At 32.2% G+C, this 18,988-nt stretch overlaps 3 protein-coding genes across 3 annotated transcripts; 2 read left to right on the forward strand and 1 right to left on the reverse strand.

Annotated features, from left to right (window-relative positions):
- Window positions 1-5,828: 5,828 nt before the first annotated feature.
- On the forward strand, window positions 5,829-11,821 carry LOC108329145 (peptide chain release factor PrfB1, chloroplastic). The gene is made up of 7 exons (XM_017563205.2): window positions 5,829-6,087; window positions 6,238-6,315; window positions 7,704-7,924; window positions 9,129-9,332; window positions 9,900-10,115; window positions 10,363-10,549; window positions 11,350-11,821. Exons 1-7 carry the CDS (start codon window positions 5,931-5,933, stop codon window positions 11,652-11,654), a joined length of 1,368 nt encoding a protein of 455 aa, XP_017418694.1. The 5' UTR covers window positions 5,829-5,930; the 3' UTR covers window positions 11,655-11,821.
- A 205-nt stretch (window positions 11,822-12,026) lies between these two features.
- Window positions 12,027-16,491, reverse strand: LOC108329146 (uncharacterized). Its single transcript, XM_017563206.2, has 12 exons — window positions 16,254-16,491; window positions 16,116-16,171; window positions 15,990-16,023; window positions 15,447-15,545; window positions 15,181-15,329; window positions 14,678-14,716; window positions 14,441-14,533; window positions 13,841-13,939; window positions 13,571-13,657; window positions 13,060-13,143; window positions 12,462-12,527; window positions 12,027-12,321 (listed from the first exon to the last, which is right to left on the reverse strand). The coding sequence occupies exons 1-12, from the start codon at window positions 16,318-16,320 to the stop codon at window positions 12,235-12,237; spliced, it is 960 nt and encodes a 319-aa protein (XP_017418695.1). The 5' UTR covers window positions 16,321-16,491; the 3' UTR covers window positions 12,027-12,234.
- Window positions 16,492-17,218: 727 nt separating this feature from the next.
- LOC108327194 (acyl carrier protein 2, mitochondrial) lies at window positions 17,219-18,741 on the forward strand. The gene is made up of 2 exons (XM_017560925.2): window positions 17,219-17,517; window positions 18,358-18,741. Exons 1-2 carry the CDS (start codon window positions 17,308-17,310, stop codon window positions 18,532-18,534), a joined length of 387 nt encoding a protein of 128 aa, XP_017416414.2. The 5' UTR covers window positions 17,219-17,307; the 3' UTR covers window positions 18,535-18,741.
- Window positions 18,742-18,988: the final 247 nt, after the last annotated feature.

Consider the following 18,988-nt stretch of genomic DNA (forward strand, 5'->3'; position numbering starts at 1 on the left):
CCTTTGTCCTAAAATAGGGTTCATCCAAATAATTAAGCCATATTATTTTCACTATATCACACATATAACATATTCTTACTCTTATGTCTACCTTTATTAAAGTGAAAAATATCATTATAGTAACCTTTTATAGTTACTCCTTATAAATCATACACAAAGGGAATAATAAAATAGTGTACACTTATCGCAACTTTCAATTAACAATTATAAAAAAATAAAAAAATTATTTTCCTTATCACCAATTTACTTATAACACTTGGACGTCCTACATGTTGCACAAAATTTTTAATTTGAAAAGAAAATTAAATTTCATTTTTATCTTTCAAGGCTTTGGTTAAATAGATGTACACAAAAATATAGTAAAAAATACATGACTTCTCATTACAAAAATATAAATCAAAAGTTGTTTATAAAACATATGACTTCTTTCAAATTCAATGTTAAAGTCATTTTCATAAGGCATAACTTGCCTAAAAGTATTTTTTTAAAATGTTCATTTTGGTATTTTGTGTAAAAACGTACACAATTTTCATAAAAAGAAACTCACACTCTTCTAAATACTCATATTAAGTATTTTTCATTAGAGATATAACATTTTATTTTGTGTTAGATTTTAAACTCGTAAGCTTACAACTTCAATTGCATGCATCGATTTTCAATGAATGATGGTCTGAAATCTGTGATTGAACTCAGGTATGGTTTGGAAAGAATTTTTATGGTGAAATTCTCAGTGGTAGTTTCAAGTAAGTAATGTATTGATGTAAGGACTCAACCTTGGAAGTTATCATGACGTTTCGATAATCGCATCAACTCAGATAAAGAAGGAGATTATGTGGTGAGGAGTAGTAGGATGTCTTAGTATATGGTTTGGTGTTTTTTGTCCAAAGGTGATAGCCAAATTAACCTTGTGTGGTAGCTTGGGGGCAGTTGTTTCACCACTACATGTGCAAAACTTGATATAATCTGATATTAATACATTTATCCAGATGATTTTATCTAGGTTAATTACATGATTACAATGATTGGTGTGAATTGTTTGGAATAAAATGTATAATGAAATTTTAATATGTTAAGTTTGTTTCTTTTACAATATTAGTTTACCCTTACTTTTGTGTTTGTTTGTCATTTTCTGCGATGATCATCATACTGATAGGAGCATATAAATATGTCTTCTTAGTTACTCTAACGAGAGGTGAGAGTGAAGTAGAAGCATAGTTAGCTGATTTTACAGGTGTAAATATTTTTCTTGTGGTAAATTTGTTTTAACTAGTTGTTTTATTATTATCTTTGTAACGTTTTATTTTAATAATTTTATACTATTAAAATAGAGGGTATATTTGAGTATTTTTATTAATAACATTTGTAGTATTAAATATATGATGAATATAAACGTTAATGTTCAATACAAATTATATTACTTATACCTATTTTTATATAAGTTTCGGCTTTTATTATTTTATTTTTCTTTAATTATATATATATATTATAAATTTTGAGAAAAAATAAGATATATAACATTGATATTCGTGACATAAGAAATATTTGCAAATATTTACTACTAACTTTTTAAGAATTTAAGTATTATAACATGCCTCGTGCATAACATTCATTTCACCCACAATATACTTTATCAAATTTCAACACTTCCATTAAATATATCACATGCCTCAACTATACACCTTTATAGGAATTACTTGTACAAAATAATCAATATTCTTTAATTTGAACACAACCAAGCACACACTTTTCTCCAAAATATGTGCAATCACTTTTTCTTTGTTCATCCAAACAATTTCTTTCCACATTTCTTGATAGAATAGGGCATGATTTTTTAAAATTCAAATTCAATGTAAATTTAAATCAAATTATTTACATTATAATAAATTTAATTTGTTTGGTAATAAAGCACGTATAATTTTATAGATTTTCTTTTGCCTAATTTTTTGATTTGGTAAACTATTTTCTAAAAAAATATTTTTTAAAACTAAAATCCGAATTTAGTGTCTAGAAAAGTTTAAAACTTTTACAACTATAAATATTTAAAAGGGGCTCAATTTTTTTTATTTTTTTGTTGAAAGTGAAGATCATTGAAGTAAGTTTCATTTCTTTCAAATAAAGTTTTTCATTTATATAGTTAAGAATTAAGTTATTGCTAATATATTTAATAATTCAGTAAGTGAGGGAAAAGATGTGCGAAGCTTTGTAAGAAAAACAAGATGGCAGGGTCAGAAGGAAAATATTATAAAATCGAGGGGGCAAATAATAAATTATTTAAAAAAACTAAATGTAAGAAAATATGAGAGGAGGAAAATAATAAATTAATATTAAAAGATATGATATTCCTTTTCCACCAAGAAACAATTAAATAGGTAGACACGTGCATCCCTAACATAAAAAATTAAAAAGAAACACAAGCCACGTGTTTTGTGACACACTTGTAGAAAATTCTGGTACGATACCTACTTGTTCAAAGCATCTATAAAATTCTAAATGGTATATCCCTTAACACTTTCCTTAATGTTATCACATTTTTTAACACGAGTCTTAATTAATAATTAAGAGATTAATTATCGCACACCAATAAATAATTGGTCCGAGAGTGGTATCTTTAAAGATGTTTCCGTTTTCTTATTAATAGAAAAAACATAATTGGAAAAAAAGTATTTCACATAAATTTATTATTTATACTGTGCAATAAAATTTAATTAAATATTCTACACAGATAATAATGTAAATTAGTTATTACGATAACAAAAAGATTTAATTAACATTAACGTTGTAAAAAAATTTATATTATTTTGTGATGGGTTTATTGTTTGGATGATAATTGTTTTAATGGCATCTATTTTTTTGTGATGGGTTTATTGTTTGGCAAACCGTGAAAATCAACTTATAATATTGAATTTAATATAGTTAATTAATTATAGAAATGTCTTGATGATGACAAATATCTAATATTACATAAATGCCATACTACTTAATAATAATAATAATAAAAGTAAACCTACATATACTTTACCATAACATGCACAATTTAATCTTTTGATATTTGTGTTTATCGTGGATGTTCATTATATTATTGTCACAGTGGCAGTATAACATAAATGTATGACAAATTAACAAACCAAAAGTTAAGATAAAATTTTTATTCAGTTTAATAAGTAGATACTATATAAAGAAATTTAAATGTACCATTTGTAACATCTTCATATTTATATGTATTGTCACAATAAATATCACAAAGTTATGGTATAATCATGTTATTACTTGATTATGAAAAAATAACTATGTTGTAATAAAATAATGTAACAATTTAAGGATGATTTAAATAAAATAAAACATATTTTAAATCCATAAAAATATTACTTTGGCAATAGTTTCTAATAAAATAATTATTGCATTTGATACTTACTTGAATCACAAAATGTTATTAAAACAATTACTTTGATAAGTAAAAAAATTTGTTGTTAACCTTGATTACACTTAAAAAAGATTTATTGAAAAATAAAAAATTTATAAAAGATTTATGAAAAATACATAATATTAATAAAATTTGAGTCTAATTACATAAATTAATAAATCTTTCACTTTGATTATATGATGTTATTTTTTTATTTATTACTTTTACTCGTATTTAAATTCTCAACATATGTAAACAAATCTACGATTAAGATAAGTGAACATTCGTTAATTAACCATGCAAAAAAAAAATTAAAGAGATGTTTCCATTGTTATCTAAAAATTATATTTTAGGAATTCTCCAACAGGTATACATTTTTTTTAAATATAAGACTTAGGAATCCATTTATTTTATTTAGAAAATTTCAAACTTTTGCGAATAATCAAACGAGGTGCTAAAAAAACTAAACCTTTATTGAATCTGACGTATATTTTTTATAATTATAATGAATTTAAGTCACTCCTATAAGCTAAATTTTCATGACCACGACATGGTACCAATCTTAACAATCTAACTTTTTCAACAATTAATATCCTTTGATCTCTCTTTGTGTGCCGACACATACGAACAAGTTATCATATAAATGAAAAGTCTATAATCTAATTAGGAGTTCTTTAAATAAAATTAAAATTAAAATTAACTTAAATTATATTATTCCAATAAGTAATTTATTTAAAGGTTTAATATGGATTAGATCCTTATTTTCGTAATTTTTGTTTAATGTGTTTTTAAAGTTTAAAATAATCATAATGACACAATATTAACATGAGTCTTGGTGAAAGACGTGATCATTATTTCTGACATGGCTGTCCATGATCTTTTTCCACCTCATCATCTTCAACTTCTCACCACCATATCATCATGATTTCCTTCCACTATGTTAATGATTCACCATCCTTGCACTTTCCATCTTCGTCAACCACCATATAACAACAAAGAGCTACCGCAAGCTACCATTGTTCGAAATCACAACCTGAAATAGAAAGCCTTAAATAAATAAAAAACAAAAAAAACAAAACCCCAAAATCACAAGCACCCAAATTACGAATCACATCCCAAACCTGCAAACTTAAATCGCAATGCCTATTCGCACCACCACATATCTCCCTTTCCAAACTACAACAAACCTAACTGCATTCACCATGCACAATGCCATTTGTCATATTCTTCAAACAAAAAAAACCCCAAATTGCAAGTTTAACATTTTGTCGCGTCACTAGAGAAGGCCACCACAGAATCGCGTGTCCTCCACGCACCTGCAACACATAACCATCACGGACCACTACGAAACAACAACAACCTGCAAAATGAAAACCCAAACCAGAAAACCTTAATTTCACTATGGGAAACCAAAAACACCCTAATTACTTCACTACCAGCCTTGGAAAGCCAGAAAATCCTAATTACTTCAGTGCCATGGATAAGTATATTAGACAAAATGGCAGCCACGTATTCACTGAGCTTAGATAAACACTATGTTAACGATTTAGATGTTGTAAAAAAAATGACTAAATTAAACAAAAGTTAAAAAAAATAAAACACTTTGAACACTTAAAAAGATAAGAACCACATTAAATAGAAATTATAAAAACAAAAATCAAAATAAATATTAAACCTTATTTAAACAAATACAAATAACAAAAGTAGTTTTTCCAAAATAAAAAAAATGGAAAGTATGTCCAATATTTAAATAATCCTTCAAAGTTCAACACTTCAAATATATTATATTCAAGATAAAAATATAAGATTAGTTCAAGTAAACATTTTACTATTACGTGAAACCAATCACATTCATACCAATCACATTCATATTGTAACTACATGAAATCAATCATATAGTTACAAAATGTTTAACATACTAATACTTATATTATATATTTTGTATTTGTGGAATCAACTACATTTATATGAATGAAACTCTGATACAAATATAAGTATCAATAAATCTTCAACATTTTTAGGAGTAATTATGTCCCTCTAATTAAAACTCACATACTTGTCTATATTATAAACCACTAACAACAATTCATCAAATATTCATTACACATTTTTAACTAATTTCGAATATCATAAATTATTACAAAAATTGGTCACTTGCACCTAATTAGCTGTAACAAAAAAGACTTCATTGAAATACTTATTTTCCTAACTTCAAATATTTCCCAATTCACCTCTTTCAATTACAACTGAATTATTTTTCTTGCAACATCTTTATCTTTCATTTGTGTTTTTCTCAAAGGTTTGACTACCATTTTATGTTTCTCATAACCCATATCAACACACCCAAAAATCCAAATTTTCACCATTATAAACTTAAGTCGTGCTATTATATCTCATAAAGTAAATTTTCTACTATTATTGAACTCTAATACACAAATATCCATTTTTTGACAAACCAAATAAGCAGTGAAGAGTGTGAAGCAGTGTCTTATCTGGTTGTTCCCTTCCTTACCTTTCGAGCTCGATAGCCATGGAGGTTGTTTCTCAGCCTCTGTGCACCATTCTATTCGCCACGCGCAAACGCTCTCTTCTCATTCCAAAACAAATCCCCAATCCTTCTAAGCACTTCCCCTTCTTATCTTTTCGCGCCACCATTCTCTCCTCTTCGCGTGTTTCTCCACCGTCTCGTAATTTCATTTTCTTTTCCGCCATTTTTTCACTATTCATTTTCTTCTCCTCCTATTTACTTTCTTTGTTTATTCAATTTATTTTCACATTTTATAATATTCCGATCTCTGAATTAGTATACATTCTTGTGTTTGTGGATTTTGTGGCAGTTCTGTTCGCGGCGCCGGAGAACCAGTTGAGTGTCGGTGAAGGAGAGAACACCGATGCCAGTGAATGGGCTCTGCAAGGTACTTTACCTGCGTCTTCAGTCAAAAATATAAGTTTTTTTTTTTTTATTTTTTTTATCTTATTTTAGTTTAACCTTTTAGTAAGTGTTTTGAATTCAAAAGTTTAAATTAACTTATGTATAAACTAATTTGTAAAAACTCTCGCATAATTTCTCTAAGATAACATCTGCCATATATTTTTCTAGAAGTGCTAATCTGGCTGTTAACTTTATTAGTTATCGTGATTTCACATAAATGTTATAGGCAATTGTTATAGGCAAATGAATTGGGAATTCAAGTATGAGGCTAAGTCCCATATTGAGGTAGAGATGAACAATTGAACATGATGACCGGCTCACATGAATATGAAATAGGTGAAGAATCTTATGATTTCTTGTATCAAAAGTCTTGACAGAGGTTTCACATAAGCGTGTCTTGTTGTTTGATAAAACAGGTCTAAAGTTTTGGGTTGAAGGGGATGTGTTAAGGTTTTGGATTTAAAGTGTATGTAGACGTGACTTTATTGTTGTTGAATCTCCCTAATGGATCCCTTCGAAAAATCAATCAAAATGTCTATGTTTGGTTTAACGTCAACAAATTGATGCATCCAGAATTGATTTTGAGTTGGAAAATGTTCGGTCAGCTGTTGTGTTGGATAAAATTTTTGTCTTGAGCTGTACTACTATATTGTCTTTAAATTAAAACATTCAAACGTAAATCACATCAATTGAGAATTAATCTTCACGACCAAAATCAATCTCATTCAAAATAAATTTTGCAAACCGAGCATTGGATTTGAGGTGACATGATGTTACTATAGCGTATCTTTTTTCACGTCAATGGCCATGTAGCGTTCCTCTAGAAGCTATAAACTATTGCTTTAACTAAATGAAAATTTGATGTGGTTTCATTTCTGTATGTGCATATTGGATAAACACACTCAGTGTTTATAGTACGGCTAACATGGCTTCGGCATTTATCTCTTTCCAATTATAAACCAAGCCCCCTGTGTGACAAGTTCAATTGTTTTGTTCTATTAACTTGTAGTTGAGTGGAAGGGGTTCCTTGGATTTTTAGTATTCAATTACTGGGAGTCGGAAGCCTTTTAATTAAAGGAATGCCAACACAAAAAGACCACTTTTGAACCTTGGATGTTTATTATTTTCAATTTTCCAAATTGATGCAATCTAAGATATAGTTTGTAACTAAATAAGTAGATTTGCATATTATCCTGTGAACTTCTTTAGATATAAGGCGCTTGAAATTTTCTTCTTTCCCTCTTGCTGTTTCATGATCATAATCATATAATTCATAATAGTTCATGAATGGTTTAATCAGAGGAAACTTGCTAACAATTATGGATTTGTTGCTGCCATAAAGTAGCACATAACTTGGTGTTATTTTTGCAGATTTTTACTCCCTCAGGAGGGATGTTGAAATTATGTTGCAACGTGTTGAAGAGATTAGAGAGTCTTCTGGTCTACAACTATTGGAGCAAGAACTTGCCAATTTGGAGGAGCAAGCAGCAGATATCTCTTTCTGGGACAATCGGGCCAAAGCTCAAAACATTCTTTCGACCTTGGCTGATGTCAAAGAGAAGATAAAATTACTCAATGATTTTAAAACCCAGGTTAGATTTACTTATATTGATTCTCAACAATTATTTTAGGAAGGACCAGCATGTCCTTCCTAAAAGTCCTGGCTGAATGGGGAACCCCAAGTTTCAGTGTCCAATTATAAAGTTCTGGCTGAAAGAGCACCAGATATGCTAACAATAAAGAGTGGAATGTAAAGTTGAAATACATCACACAGGGTTGTTTCAGCTACCAAAACTGCAGGTTTATGTGTACAAGTAAGAATACAGTGTTATTGAGTTTGATCTTTTTTCCTGACAATTAAACGACCACGCTCTTCTCTAAAATTATTTTTACATTACTAATTAAAATGAATTTACGTTTACAATTGTAAAAATAAATTAGAATATTTAAATGTTGTTTGTGTACCTGCATTTTGGGTGCCTCTTCTTTTGAAAGGAAAAGGATTGATCTATTTTTCTAAGTGATGCACAAAAATTGTCCCTGACCCTTTCTTTAAATCTCCCAATTATTCTTTCTTGCCCTTATTTTTTATAATCTATTCTCTAATTCCTTCATTTAAAAGAAAATGGCAAATTTTAAAAATAGATTTGTTCACGGGTTTCATTCAGATTGATCCGATGGTTTCAGTGATGAACTTATTATAAAAGTTGTTAGGTTTTTTGTCCCGTATGTTGGCCATATGTGCTAAATATGTTTATTATATTTACTGTAATAGGATGGGAGTAGCTAGAAAGCTAGACTAGACTAAACTATGCAGTTGCCTAAACAGGTCCTATCTTCAAGACATTGGTTTAAGCCTGACTTGTTACACATCTTAGGAGGGGTTGACTGGGGCTTTTTTGAAAATATAAAAGCTTGACCTGACCTGAAAGTTTATTCAGAGCCATTCAATGCGAAGTCCTTCCATCATGCCAAGAAACTTAAACATTTAGTGTTCAAATTGGTATAACATTTGATAAAATTATTATATTTTATTCAATAGTTATATAAAGGAAATTAAAGAAAACTTAGTTGTAAAAGAACATCAAAACCGAAAGGAACTAATCGACTAGCAGACTGGGGAAAAGGAAATCATCCCATCTGTAGACTTGGCTTTTAAAGAGGGCTGGATCATGATATATGTATGGTGTATGCCTAAATCTTTCGTTTCTCTCTGCGGGCTCATATTGTTCCCACTTCTACTCTAATGCAAATTAAGCTATGTGCCAATATGGATCTTCGTCACAATGAATGTAGGTTGAGGATGCAGAAACAATAGTTATGCTGACTGAGGAAATGGAATCCATTGATAGAGGACTTTTTGATGAGGCCACCAATCTTATTAAAGAACTGAATAAATCACTAGATCGATATGAGCTGACTCAACTTCTCTCTGGTCCTTATGATAAAGAAGGTGCTGTTATCTCTATTACAGCAGGTGCTGGTGGTACTGATGCCCAGGTAAATAGCTATCTTTATTCAGATATAGTAATGAACTTGTTTCTGACATTCCTAGTTCAAGGTGAAAAGAAAACATTTTAGTCTGATAGATTGTACTGGTAGAATGTCAGAACTTGAATGCCCAGAAAAGCTATAATTTGTCTTTTTCCTTGTCCTGCTGTTGAGTTATGACTTTAGAATACTACCTATATGTCTCAACACATTTAACCTTTCCCGCCTTTTGGCATTATTTGTTGTTCTATACTACCAAGTATTGATTATTAACAGTCATATCACATGCAATAAATCCGGACAGTCGATCTCCCAATATATGGGGCGTGGGTTTGTTACGGAAGTAAAATTCCACCGTTTAGAAAAAGTAGTTATATGTGGGGCCTATTTTACTGATTTTATTTCCATCCCAGATTACAGGATATTTGCCCTGTCTAGTGTGAGATGATGAAACCAACGTATCCATCTTTCCAGTTCCTTTTTTTATTTGTATCATATTTTGAAATTTGAGTACTTAATGGCGATTCTGCCTATTCAGCTTTAACTTCTGTACAAAAATTATCATCTCCAGAACAGGATTGGGCAGACATGCTTCTTAGAATGTACATGAGATGGAGTGAGAAACAAAGATACAAGACCAGAGTGATTGAGAAATCCCCCGGAGAAGAAGCTGGAATTAAGTCTGCCACTGTTGAAGTTGAAGGTCGTTATGCATATGGGTATTTGTCTGGGGAGAAAGGAACGCATCGCATTGTTCGTCAATCACCTTTTAATGCCAAAGGGCTTCGTCAGGTAATAACCAACATTTTGGTGGCTGAATTTCAGATAGCTGAAATACCGTGTTTGTGAATGACAATGATGCTAGTGTAATGTCCACTCCTCCCCTCCTTGCCTCACGAATACAATAAAAAAAAGTGCTTATTCATTTTCTACAGATTTGCTATTAGATATTTGATGAATCGTTAATATTATTTTCCCTTTAATTATCATATTCATAATATTTTCTTTTAAACTCTAATTTTTTAATATCTATAAACAGACAAGCTTTTCTGGTGTTGAGGTTATGCCTCTTCTTCCAGAGGAATCTATGGATGTTGAAATTCCCGAGGAGGACCTGGATATTAGTTTTTCAAGAGCAGGTGGAAAGGGAGGTCAGAATGTCAACAAGGTTGAAACTGCAGTTCGGATTACACACATTCCAACTGGTGTCACTGTTCGCTGCACAGGTTCGTTTTTCTCCTTTGGGATTTATTTATTTATTTATTTTGTTCAGCTCATTTGGGAATTATTTAATCCCAATAGTATATTTTTCTGGATATATTACACACCTTTCTAAAGTACTCTTCCATGTTGCATTTGGCAATATGCAGGTTGCTGCTCGTAGTTTCAAATACATCATAAATTCTAAGATAATGATAACTCATATATTTGGAGACACTATACTTTAAAAATAATTTAGTGTCAATCTACTTCAATGAACCAAAGTTTCAAACATATGCCGCTAATTGTTCCTCTTTGGGAATTCTGATCCCCACTCTAACCCCTTCAGTATGACCAGAATCTAGAAGTAGTCATTTAGGAAACTAATCTATAAGCACAAAGTGATCCCAGTAATGTCCAGTAAGCTAATCACTACAGCCCTCTTTGTTTGGAACACGTATATGATAATCGAACTTGAAACTGTTTGTGGTGACTTTCTGAATTTTCAGTTATGATTACTTGGTTTGTGTTAAAACGTTTTATCAATAATTTATTTTGTGCATTGCACATTTGCATACATCTAACAGATCAAAATACTGCGTGAATGGTACTATGTAGTGTATTTGGACTTTTGTTAAAGATGGACTCCGGTTGATATTTGGTATGGACTGTGTATGTCTAGGTTCACTAATATTTGGTATGGACTGTGTATGTCCACCAATGCTTTTGTTAAATTTTGAGGGTCACTTGAGCCTTTTCTAGTCTGCATCCAATTCAAACATGTGTTTTTAATTGCAAGTTTTAAAATTAAACAAGCATGGTGCAGAGGAGAGATCGCAACTGGCGAATAAGATCAAAGCTTTAAGCCGTTTGAAAGCCAAGTTGTTGGTTATAGCTGAAGAGCAGCGCGCATCAGAGATTAAGCAGATTCGAGGGGACGCAGTCAAGGCTGAATGGGGACAACAAATACGGAACTATGTATTCCATCCATACAAACTAGTCAAAGATGTAAGAACAGGGCATGAAACCACAGATGTCATCTCTGTAATGGATGGCGAGTTGGACCCTTTCATCAAATCTTACCTCAAATACAAGCTCAATATGTCACTGTCTACAAGCGGGGTTAACTAATATAACCTCTTGTATTCATGGATTACGGATTGGTTGTTATATTAGGTGCTCTCTGTAGTCAATTCCAATGCAAAATTATGTTTAGATAGTATGCTGCTTTGCAAGTATTCTCCATTGATAATTTTAATTGTTGGTTATGACTGCATTAATTATTAATATTATCTTAACTGGGTGTTGTATATAATGGACAAATAATGCAACTTTGGAGCTCGAAGTATCGAGTTCAGTACACTTTTCAATGGCTTCTTCCAGTGATATTTGGAAATTGAGTATCACCTGCCATTTGTTTTTACTGAACTAGACTCCTTACATCATCCAAGTTTTCTGCAGCTCCATCGTCAACAACAAAAATATACCGTAGGCTCGCGCACATAAAAAAAATGTTCTGTATTTGAGAAGTAATGTGGAGTATTGCAGAATGGCTCGCCCACTGAAAGTTTATAAACCTTCATTGTTCGTTTTGGAATAATATATAACACTATTCTGTCAATTGCCAGAAAGGGTGTTATTCATTTTGATAGAGAACCTTTAACTAAAATATATTTGATACAAATCTTTGAAAACCATGCACAGATGGGCATCAAGTGGCCTTCTTTTTTCCAAACAGTAAGCTCAAAGAATATGTGTTTCCCTTCTTTTCGGCAGCTTCTACTCGATTTTTGCCAACCTACAGTCATTTGTACAAGGTATCAATATTTGTATTCATTTTGATCGATGTCCAGTAGCACATAAGCAAAAAAAGAAAGAAAGAAAAAAAATACGTAATAAAGTTACAAAAATGCATACTATATAATTAATAGAAAATACCTTGTCCATGAGCCAATAACCAACAGATGGCATGTACTGAACAAGATACATGACAGCAAGCACAGGCTGCACGCAAAAAAAAATTAAGGATTAAAGTTGCAAACTGGAAATTTTAATTCATGCTAATTGAAAACATCAATTAGACTATTTATCGTGAGAAGCCAAATGCTTAGATGCAACCAAATTTTAAATTGATGAAAGCATTCAATATTTCGGGAGGAGTGAACAAAAACTCTGCTAGATTCCATAAAGTAAAGCATGAACAAATATTCCCAGCATCATACTTAAATTCCATGATGTAACAAATTGACAAGGGAGCATTATTACATCTTCACGTCAATTACATAATTATTCGAACAGTTGCATGAAATGTACCTCAAGACACTGTCACACTGACACATTTAATGACAAATTGTAAGGAAGTTGCTTTATCTAAACAGACACCTGAGATTCACTTGTGTAAGAGGCAAACAAAGTGGCGTGTACGAAAAACGGCAGAACAAGTATGAAGCAGATTCATTGCACAAAATGCAGAGAATAAATGTTTAAAAATGGCGACATATTGAAACAGAAGTACATTTCTAATCAATGCTTTTACCTGATATGATATCCAAGCTTCCTTTAAGCCATGGGTTGCAGCAATGATAGTCAGCTCCGCACACCTTTCAGATGACACACGCTTCTGTGGAGTCAGAATTTCACATGAATGAAACAATCTGTCAATGACTCAATTGATACATCCAGAGAACACATGACATGAGTTAAAGTGAACAATAGCAACAATAAAAAGGCAAAAGGGAAAGAATACTGTAAACTCCAACATCTTCCCCTATGCTGCTTCTTTGAATACATGCCATTTTCTTTAGTAAAAATTACATTCATCAACTTTTGCTAAAAATGAGCAAGGAAATTTTTTTCTTCATTCTTGAAAAGCATGCATGTATAAGCTCAGAAAAAAATGTAGTGTATCTTCATTTATCACTCTAGAGTATTAGAAGTCTCCAAAGATACATGTACTACGTACTATGGTTGGAAGAAAGTAAAGAAAAATTCACTCAAGTTTTGTCTTTCTTTGCAGTAGTAATGCATGAATTAACAAATACACAAACCTCAGATGGAACCTTTGATCCAGCATTATTTGACGTTTCTATTGGACCAGGACAGACCACAGTAACTCGGATCCCTTTCTGACAGAGCTGTCACCATTAAATGTTTAGTAGTGCATGACTATGTACAGTATGATAATTACAATAAAACAACATCCATTATACCCATTTTTTTTTTCACATTAGACAAAACCTACGTTTATCTTCCAGTTGTGCACTATAGTATGGTTTATCATGGTAAATTGCATCCCTTCCTGTACACAGTCTACATACCTCTGAACGCAAGGTATGGAAGTAACCATTGAGCGCATATTTGGAAGCAGAGTATACAGCCTGACCTGGGGCAGGTGTCTTTCCTGCTGCACTACTCATCTTATTGCAAATGAAGGGAACAAAAGATTATCAGTTTATTAATGGGAAAGGGGTTACAAGAAATATTGAATAAGTTCTCCAAAAATATGTGCATTAGTTCTTAGCATATTCAGCAATTAATGCAAAAACATATAACACGTCAATATAATTTTACCAAAAAAGTTAAATTTATTATTAATCGTTGACAGATAATATGTAGCAGCAAAGCTGACTAGTTCGTGACTACTCTCTTCTTTTTAGTTGCACTTGTTTTGGTTAATAAATCAATGCAGTCACAAACATCTTCCTGAAAGCTCCAGCTGCTGTAGTTTCTGATTACTGCTAAGACGAGTGTGCTTGGTTTGCGGTTAGTGCATTTTTCAAAGCATCCAAACATGAATGGAAGAAATCCATGGATTGCCATTCAATGGAAATAAACGTGAAAACAAACACACATTTAATATACTATTGCCATTCAGATTTCATAACCAAAATAAGATATTATTATGAATTGCTGCTTACCACCACAAAATGACCATGCCCCCTCTTTAACATGAAAGGTGTCAAGAGCTTTGTAAGAGCTATTGTCCCAAAAACATTGACATCAAATGTAGCCTAATCAGGAGAAAAGTGTAATATAAAACTTCAGATTTCTACTTTTAAAGTTTTGGAAGAAAACTAACAAAGGGATAAAAACAAATTTTAAAGTAAAGGATTGGTAATTAAACAACAGGAGTGAGAGTCTCCTTTATGAAATACCTTAAGACCTTCCTCAGTTACATCTAAAATTGATGTTTTCTGCACAACAAAATAATCAATTAACAATACAGTTAATCCAATGAGCATATGATCAGCAAATTTTATCAGATAAGTGAAGAGAAATTTTATCAGCTTTCAAAAAAGCATCATAACTATATTATACTGGCATGAAATGATAAGCTAGCATCATCCAATGAAATTTTTTCAGGGCTGGTGTTCGTTTAATGTAGATAGTTGCTACACATATCCTGAAATGCATGCTGACCAATAAAAAGTATCACCTTTGAAGTAGGAATTTCTGCTGATGAAATGTTTCCAAACTCATAGGGCTAAAGACACGCATGCACAAACACCCAATAGAATGAAATAGTGACTAATAATGCTGCCTTGACAAATTGTTCTTCTAAATTAAAGGATGACAGTCAACCTCTATTTCCTCTTATTTTAACTTACAAGCATATTGAAGTGCTAAATAAACCATTGGATAAAGCAGTAAGTCTTACAGGACGCTCAAAAGCTGCATTATGGATCATGTAATCAACACCGGAATCCGGAAAAAAGGATTCTGCTTTCTCAATAGCTATCCTTAGAGAATCCTCTCCAGAGGATAAATCCAATGGTAAAATCTTGACTTCATCAGGTGCATGCTTACCTGGTGGTATGCAAACCACACATTAATAGATCATGGTATGTGAATATGTCATTATTTGTACATAATTTACAAACTAATTTAGCACATGAAACTTCCAGTAACAAAACACAAAAATACCTTTCAGTTGTGTCCTTACTCGGCTTAGCTCAACTTCATTCCTCGCAGAGATTATAAGCTTGGCCCCTAAACTTGCAAGCTGTTTAGCCAAAATCTCCCCTTTACATACATCATTGAAGGAACCAAAAAGAAGAAGAAATCAGCTCTGCCAGCAAAATTAGTTATGGGAAAAGTTCTGGCTTTTTGAAGGAATCCTTCTAGGATTATACAGAACAAAGTAAGCAAAAAGGAAATCTGAAATAATAAAATAAAATAAGTAAAAATGGGCACTATAAGGCATTGCAGATTAGATACTAATGAGTGCGCATTCAAACAAATGAGTTAGAAAGTGGGTTGCAATCATTAATCATCCTCGATTACATTCTTCAAAGTTCAATTATTTTGATTCCTTCACTTATCAATGTGATTTCTGGGCGAATTAGAATTCAATATTTATTTGATCGAAGTCCAAGGTCAACGTGAGTGAATGAATCAACCCAACAGAAATATAATACTGAAATGGAAAAATCAAATTAAAATAAAAAAGAAGAGTTCTTGTCATACCAATTCCACGGCTAGCGCCAGTAATCCAAACAACCTGGGTGGAAATGAAACATGAAAAGACAAAGTCATTTATGTAAGACACGAAGAAGAAAACACTCAAGGATGTGTATGTGTGATTCTCGCAACCTTATCTTCAATTTCTTCGCGTTTAGGTTGCTTCTTAGACATCAAAGTGAAATCGCCTATTAAATCAAAAACGAGAATTAGAACAAAAAAAAAGGATAAATGAAAAGAGAAAGCAATGTAGTGAAAAAAATGAAATACCATAAGCGGTGAGGAATTTGTACAGAAAGATGAAGAAAACCAATACGCAAATGAAGAACACCAACATGGGGCTGGGCGATGCAAAACAATACAATACAATACAGAAGCTTAAGCTGTGCAGTTATTTCTGGTTTTGGTTGCTGGTGACTGAAATTCCAACGCGATTTTCTAACGCAAAAGCTATCGTCACTGACCCCGATTTTGTTTTTTGATACTTTAATGGCGATTATATCAAACAATACATCTGCAGTTTTTAAGTGAAATAAAGAGAATAATGAATATAATTTTAAACATAGAAGGGATAAATATTTAAAAATAGGAGGAGAAATTATTGTTATTTAACCTTGGCCAATATAATTTAACAAAGGGTTATTAAACTTTCCAAAATGTCATTAACTTTTATAATTATCATTTTTCTTTTTTTATAGTTTTAGTAAGCTTGCAATTTCTAATGTAAAAGTACTGAATTCTTCTAACAAAAATTGAATGATTCAACAAAATTGTACATTTGAAAGTTAAGAATTTTCAGTGTGTTAATCCAAACTACAATTTTATTTTTTTTTAAATTGTAGAATCCGAAAATACAATTTTGTATTACGTATTTTCAAATATTTTATCGTACAATTCAAGAAATTATTATTCTTTTTCATTTTTAGATTATAAATTTGAAAATATATCCTAGACTATACATTTGTTGTGTCTACCATAACATAACTAAATTCTCCAACACTTCACATAATTGCACATAATTCCTATTGAAGCACAAAAATGGCAAGAGAAATAAATCACGAAGGGCAAAATGGGGATTATAAAATGTTGGGTATAGAAAGAAAAATGGAGGTGCAAACGTATTTCCTGGAGATAGATTGGGCCACACGCACTGTTGGGCCTGAGGTCGTAATTGTAGAGCCCAGGCTGTGCAGATGGAAGAGAAGAGTGTGTTTTGGTTATTGTGATCCATCATCAACAAAACATAAGAAAGAAGAGAGAATCGAAAAGACGAGAAGAGGGTAGAGAGTGAGTTCTAGGTTGGTTTCACAGTTGCAGCAGATCCATGGCGGCGAGTAGGAGCACTTTACCATTGATCAAATACCTGAGAGTGCGCGTCGACGCTCTTCCCCGCAACTCTCCGTTAACCCTCGCTCCCACCGTCTTCCTTCGCCGTTTTTGTGAAGAGGTTCGTGGCAGTTTTCTCGACAAGTCCGAGGTCGCAGATCGCGTCATCTCCTGCGTCAAAAACTTCCAGAAAGTCGACCCGGCCAAGGTTCTACTCTCCATTTCCGTCTGTTACCGCTTCAATTCACGCCTAATTTATTGATCCTGTTATATTTTCAATTGTTGCCAACCCTAGACAAATGCCACGTCACTTTCTTCTTCACGTTAGTTTCAATCTTTCTTTTCCGCATAGTCGTTTCACTTGCAACGTCAATGATGTTCAACTGTTTCCTGACCGTAACGGTTACTGATTGCATCTCTCGCGTAGTTAGAGCAGTATGAAGAGATGCTAATTTAGAATATTAGAATAATTAAACCACTAATTTTTTCGCCATTTCTGAAGTTATAAAAGGCATGATCGACATCTCTACAAGGTGGTTTTCATTGTGCATAATGTTAAATTTAGGTGAGGGAACAAATTTTTTTATTTCATTTTATTTTTTACCTCTTTTTTTTCAGAACTGTTTATGCAGAAGATTATCTAAATAAATCTAAAATTGTAAAAGTAATACCTTAAGTGTGAATGTGAGTATGTAACCCCCATAATTTTACCAACTCGTAAGTGCTGTTGCTTCTCCGTTTTGTGAATTGGAAAATGCAAATAGACGATTGGTTCCACAGAAATAGGAATTCAAAAACACATTTAGTCCCTTAGTATACGTATTTAAGTTAGTTTATGGGCCGGTTTAGCATGAGTTCTAATACTTAAGAAATTACTTATAAGGATTATATAGGAGAGAGAGAATGATATTTTAAGGATAAATGGATGGTTTTATTTGATGATGGATTTTTGTTTTCACTGTTTAATCAACGGACTCTGTTATGCTATGTATGAATGAAACCATTTTTTCTTATTTATTTAGCTAACTTTTGGATTTGTATTTGTCAGGTTACCCCGAATGCTCACTTCCATAATGACCTCGGACTGGATAGTTTGGATGCTGTGGAGATTGTGATGGCTCTTGAGGAAGAGTTTGGGTTTGAGATTCCTGATAATGAGGCTGACAAGATCAACTCTATTAAACATGCTGTGGACTTCATTGCATCCCATCCTCAGGCAAAGTAGAGTGTATACTATTTGTTTTGTTTCCCATTATCTAGTTTAGGTGCATCAGACATTTTTGCTACCAAAGTGATATTGTTTTCTCATCCCTTAGAAGAGTGTTTGCTGGGAATGTGCCAGCTTCCTTTGGTGGTATTGACGTCACCGAACTTCACATTTTGTGTTCCTCCGTTATTCATGTCAATAAGAATTGTGTTGAATTTCTGATTATTCTTTAGTTCTCCTCAGCAACAGATGCTTTGTGCTATTATTCTCTTCTGCTTTGTTTTTTTTACTTCATTTGTAATAGTCATACTCTTGTTTAGTATCCACGCACCAAGATCGATGTTATACATGGCTGGATGCTTCATGTGCGAAGAGTTGTTCCCGTTCTAAGGAAGATCTTCTTTTACCCATTGGTTCTGTTGTTTTCCTCTTCACGGATAAACGGAACGTAAAACACGAAAAACGAAAAAAA

This window comes from Vigna angularis, chromosome 2 (genome assembly GCF_016808095.1).
Source record: "Vigna angularis cultivar LongXiaoDou No.4 chromosome 2, ASM1680809v1, whole genome shotgun sequence".
Lineage (NCBI taxonomy): Eukaryota > Viridiplantae > Streptophyta > Magnoliopsida > Fabales > Fabaceae > Vigna > Vigna angularis.

Coding starts and splice junctions, on each gene's coding strand:
- LOC108329145 (XM_017563205.2), top strand. CDS start 5,931: ATGGAGGTTGTTTCTCAGCCTCTGTGCACCATTCTATTCGCCACGCGC. Junction 7,925..9,128: donor TCAATGATTTTAAAACCCAG/GTTAGATTTACT, acceptor CAATGAATGTAG/GTTGAGGATGCAGAAACAAT. Junction 10,550..11,349: donor TGTCACTGTTCGCTGCACAG/GTTCGTTTTTCT, acceptor AGCATGGTGCAG/AGGAGAGATCGCAACTGGCG.
- LOC108327194 (XM_017560925.2), top strand. CDS start 17,308: ATGGCGGCGAGTAGGAGCACTTTACCATTGATCAAATACCTGAGAGTG. Junction 17,518..18,357: donor AGAAAGTCGACCCGGCCAAG/GTTCTACTCTCC, acceptor TGTATTTGTCAG/GTTACCCCGAATGCTCACTT.
- LOC108329146 (XM_017563206.2), bottom strand. CDS start 16,320: ATGTTGGTGTTCTTCATTTGCGTATTGGTTTTCTTCATCTTTCTGTAC. Junction 16,172..16,253: donor CAAATTCCTCACCGCTTATG/GTATTTCATTTT, acceptor TTGATTTAATAG/GCGATTTCACTTTGATGTCT. Junction 13,940..14,440: donor GGCATGGTCATTTTGTGGTG/GTAAGCAGCAAT, acceptor ATTTGCAATAAG/ATGAGTAGTGCAGCAGGAAA.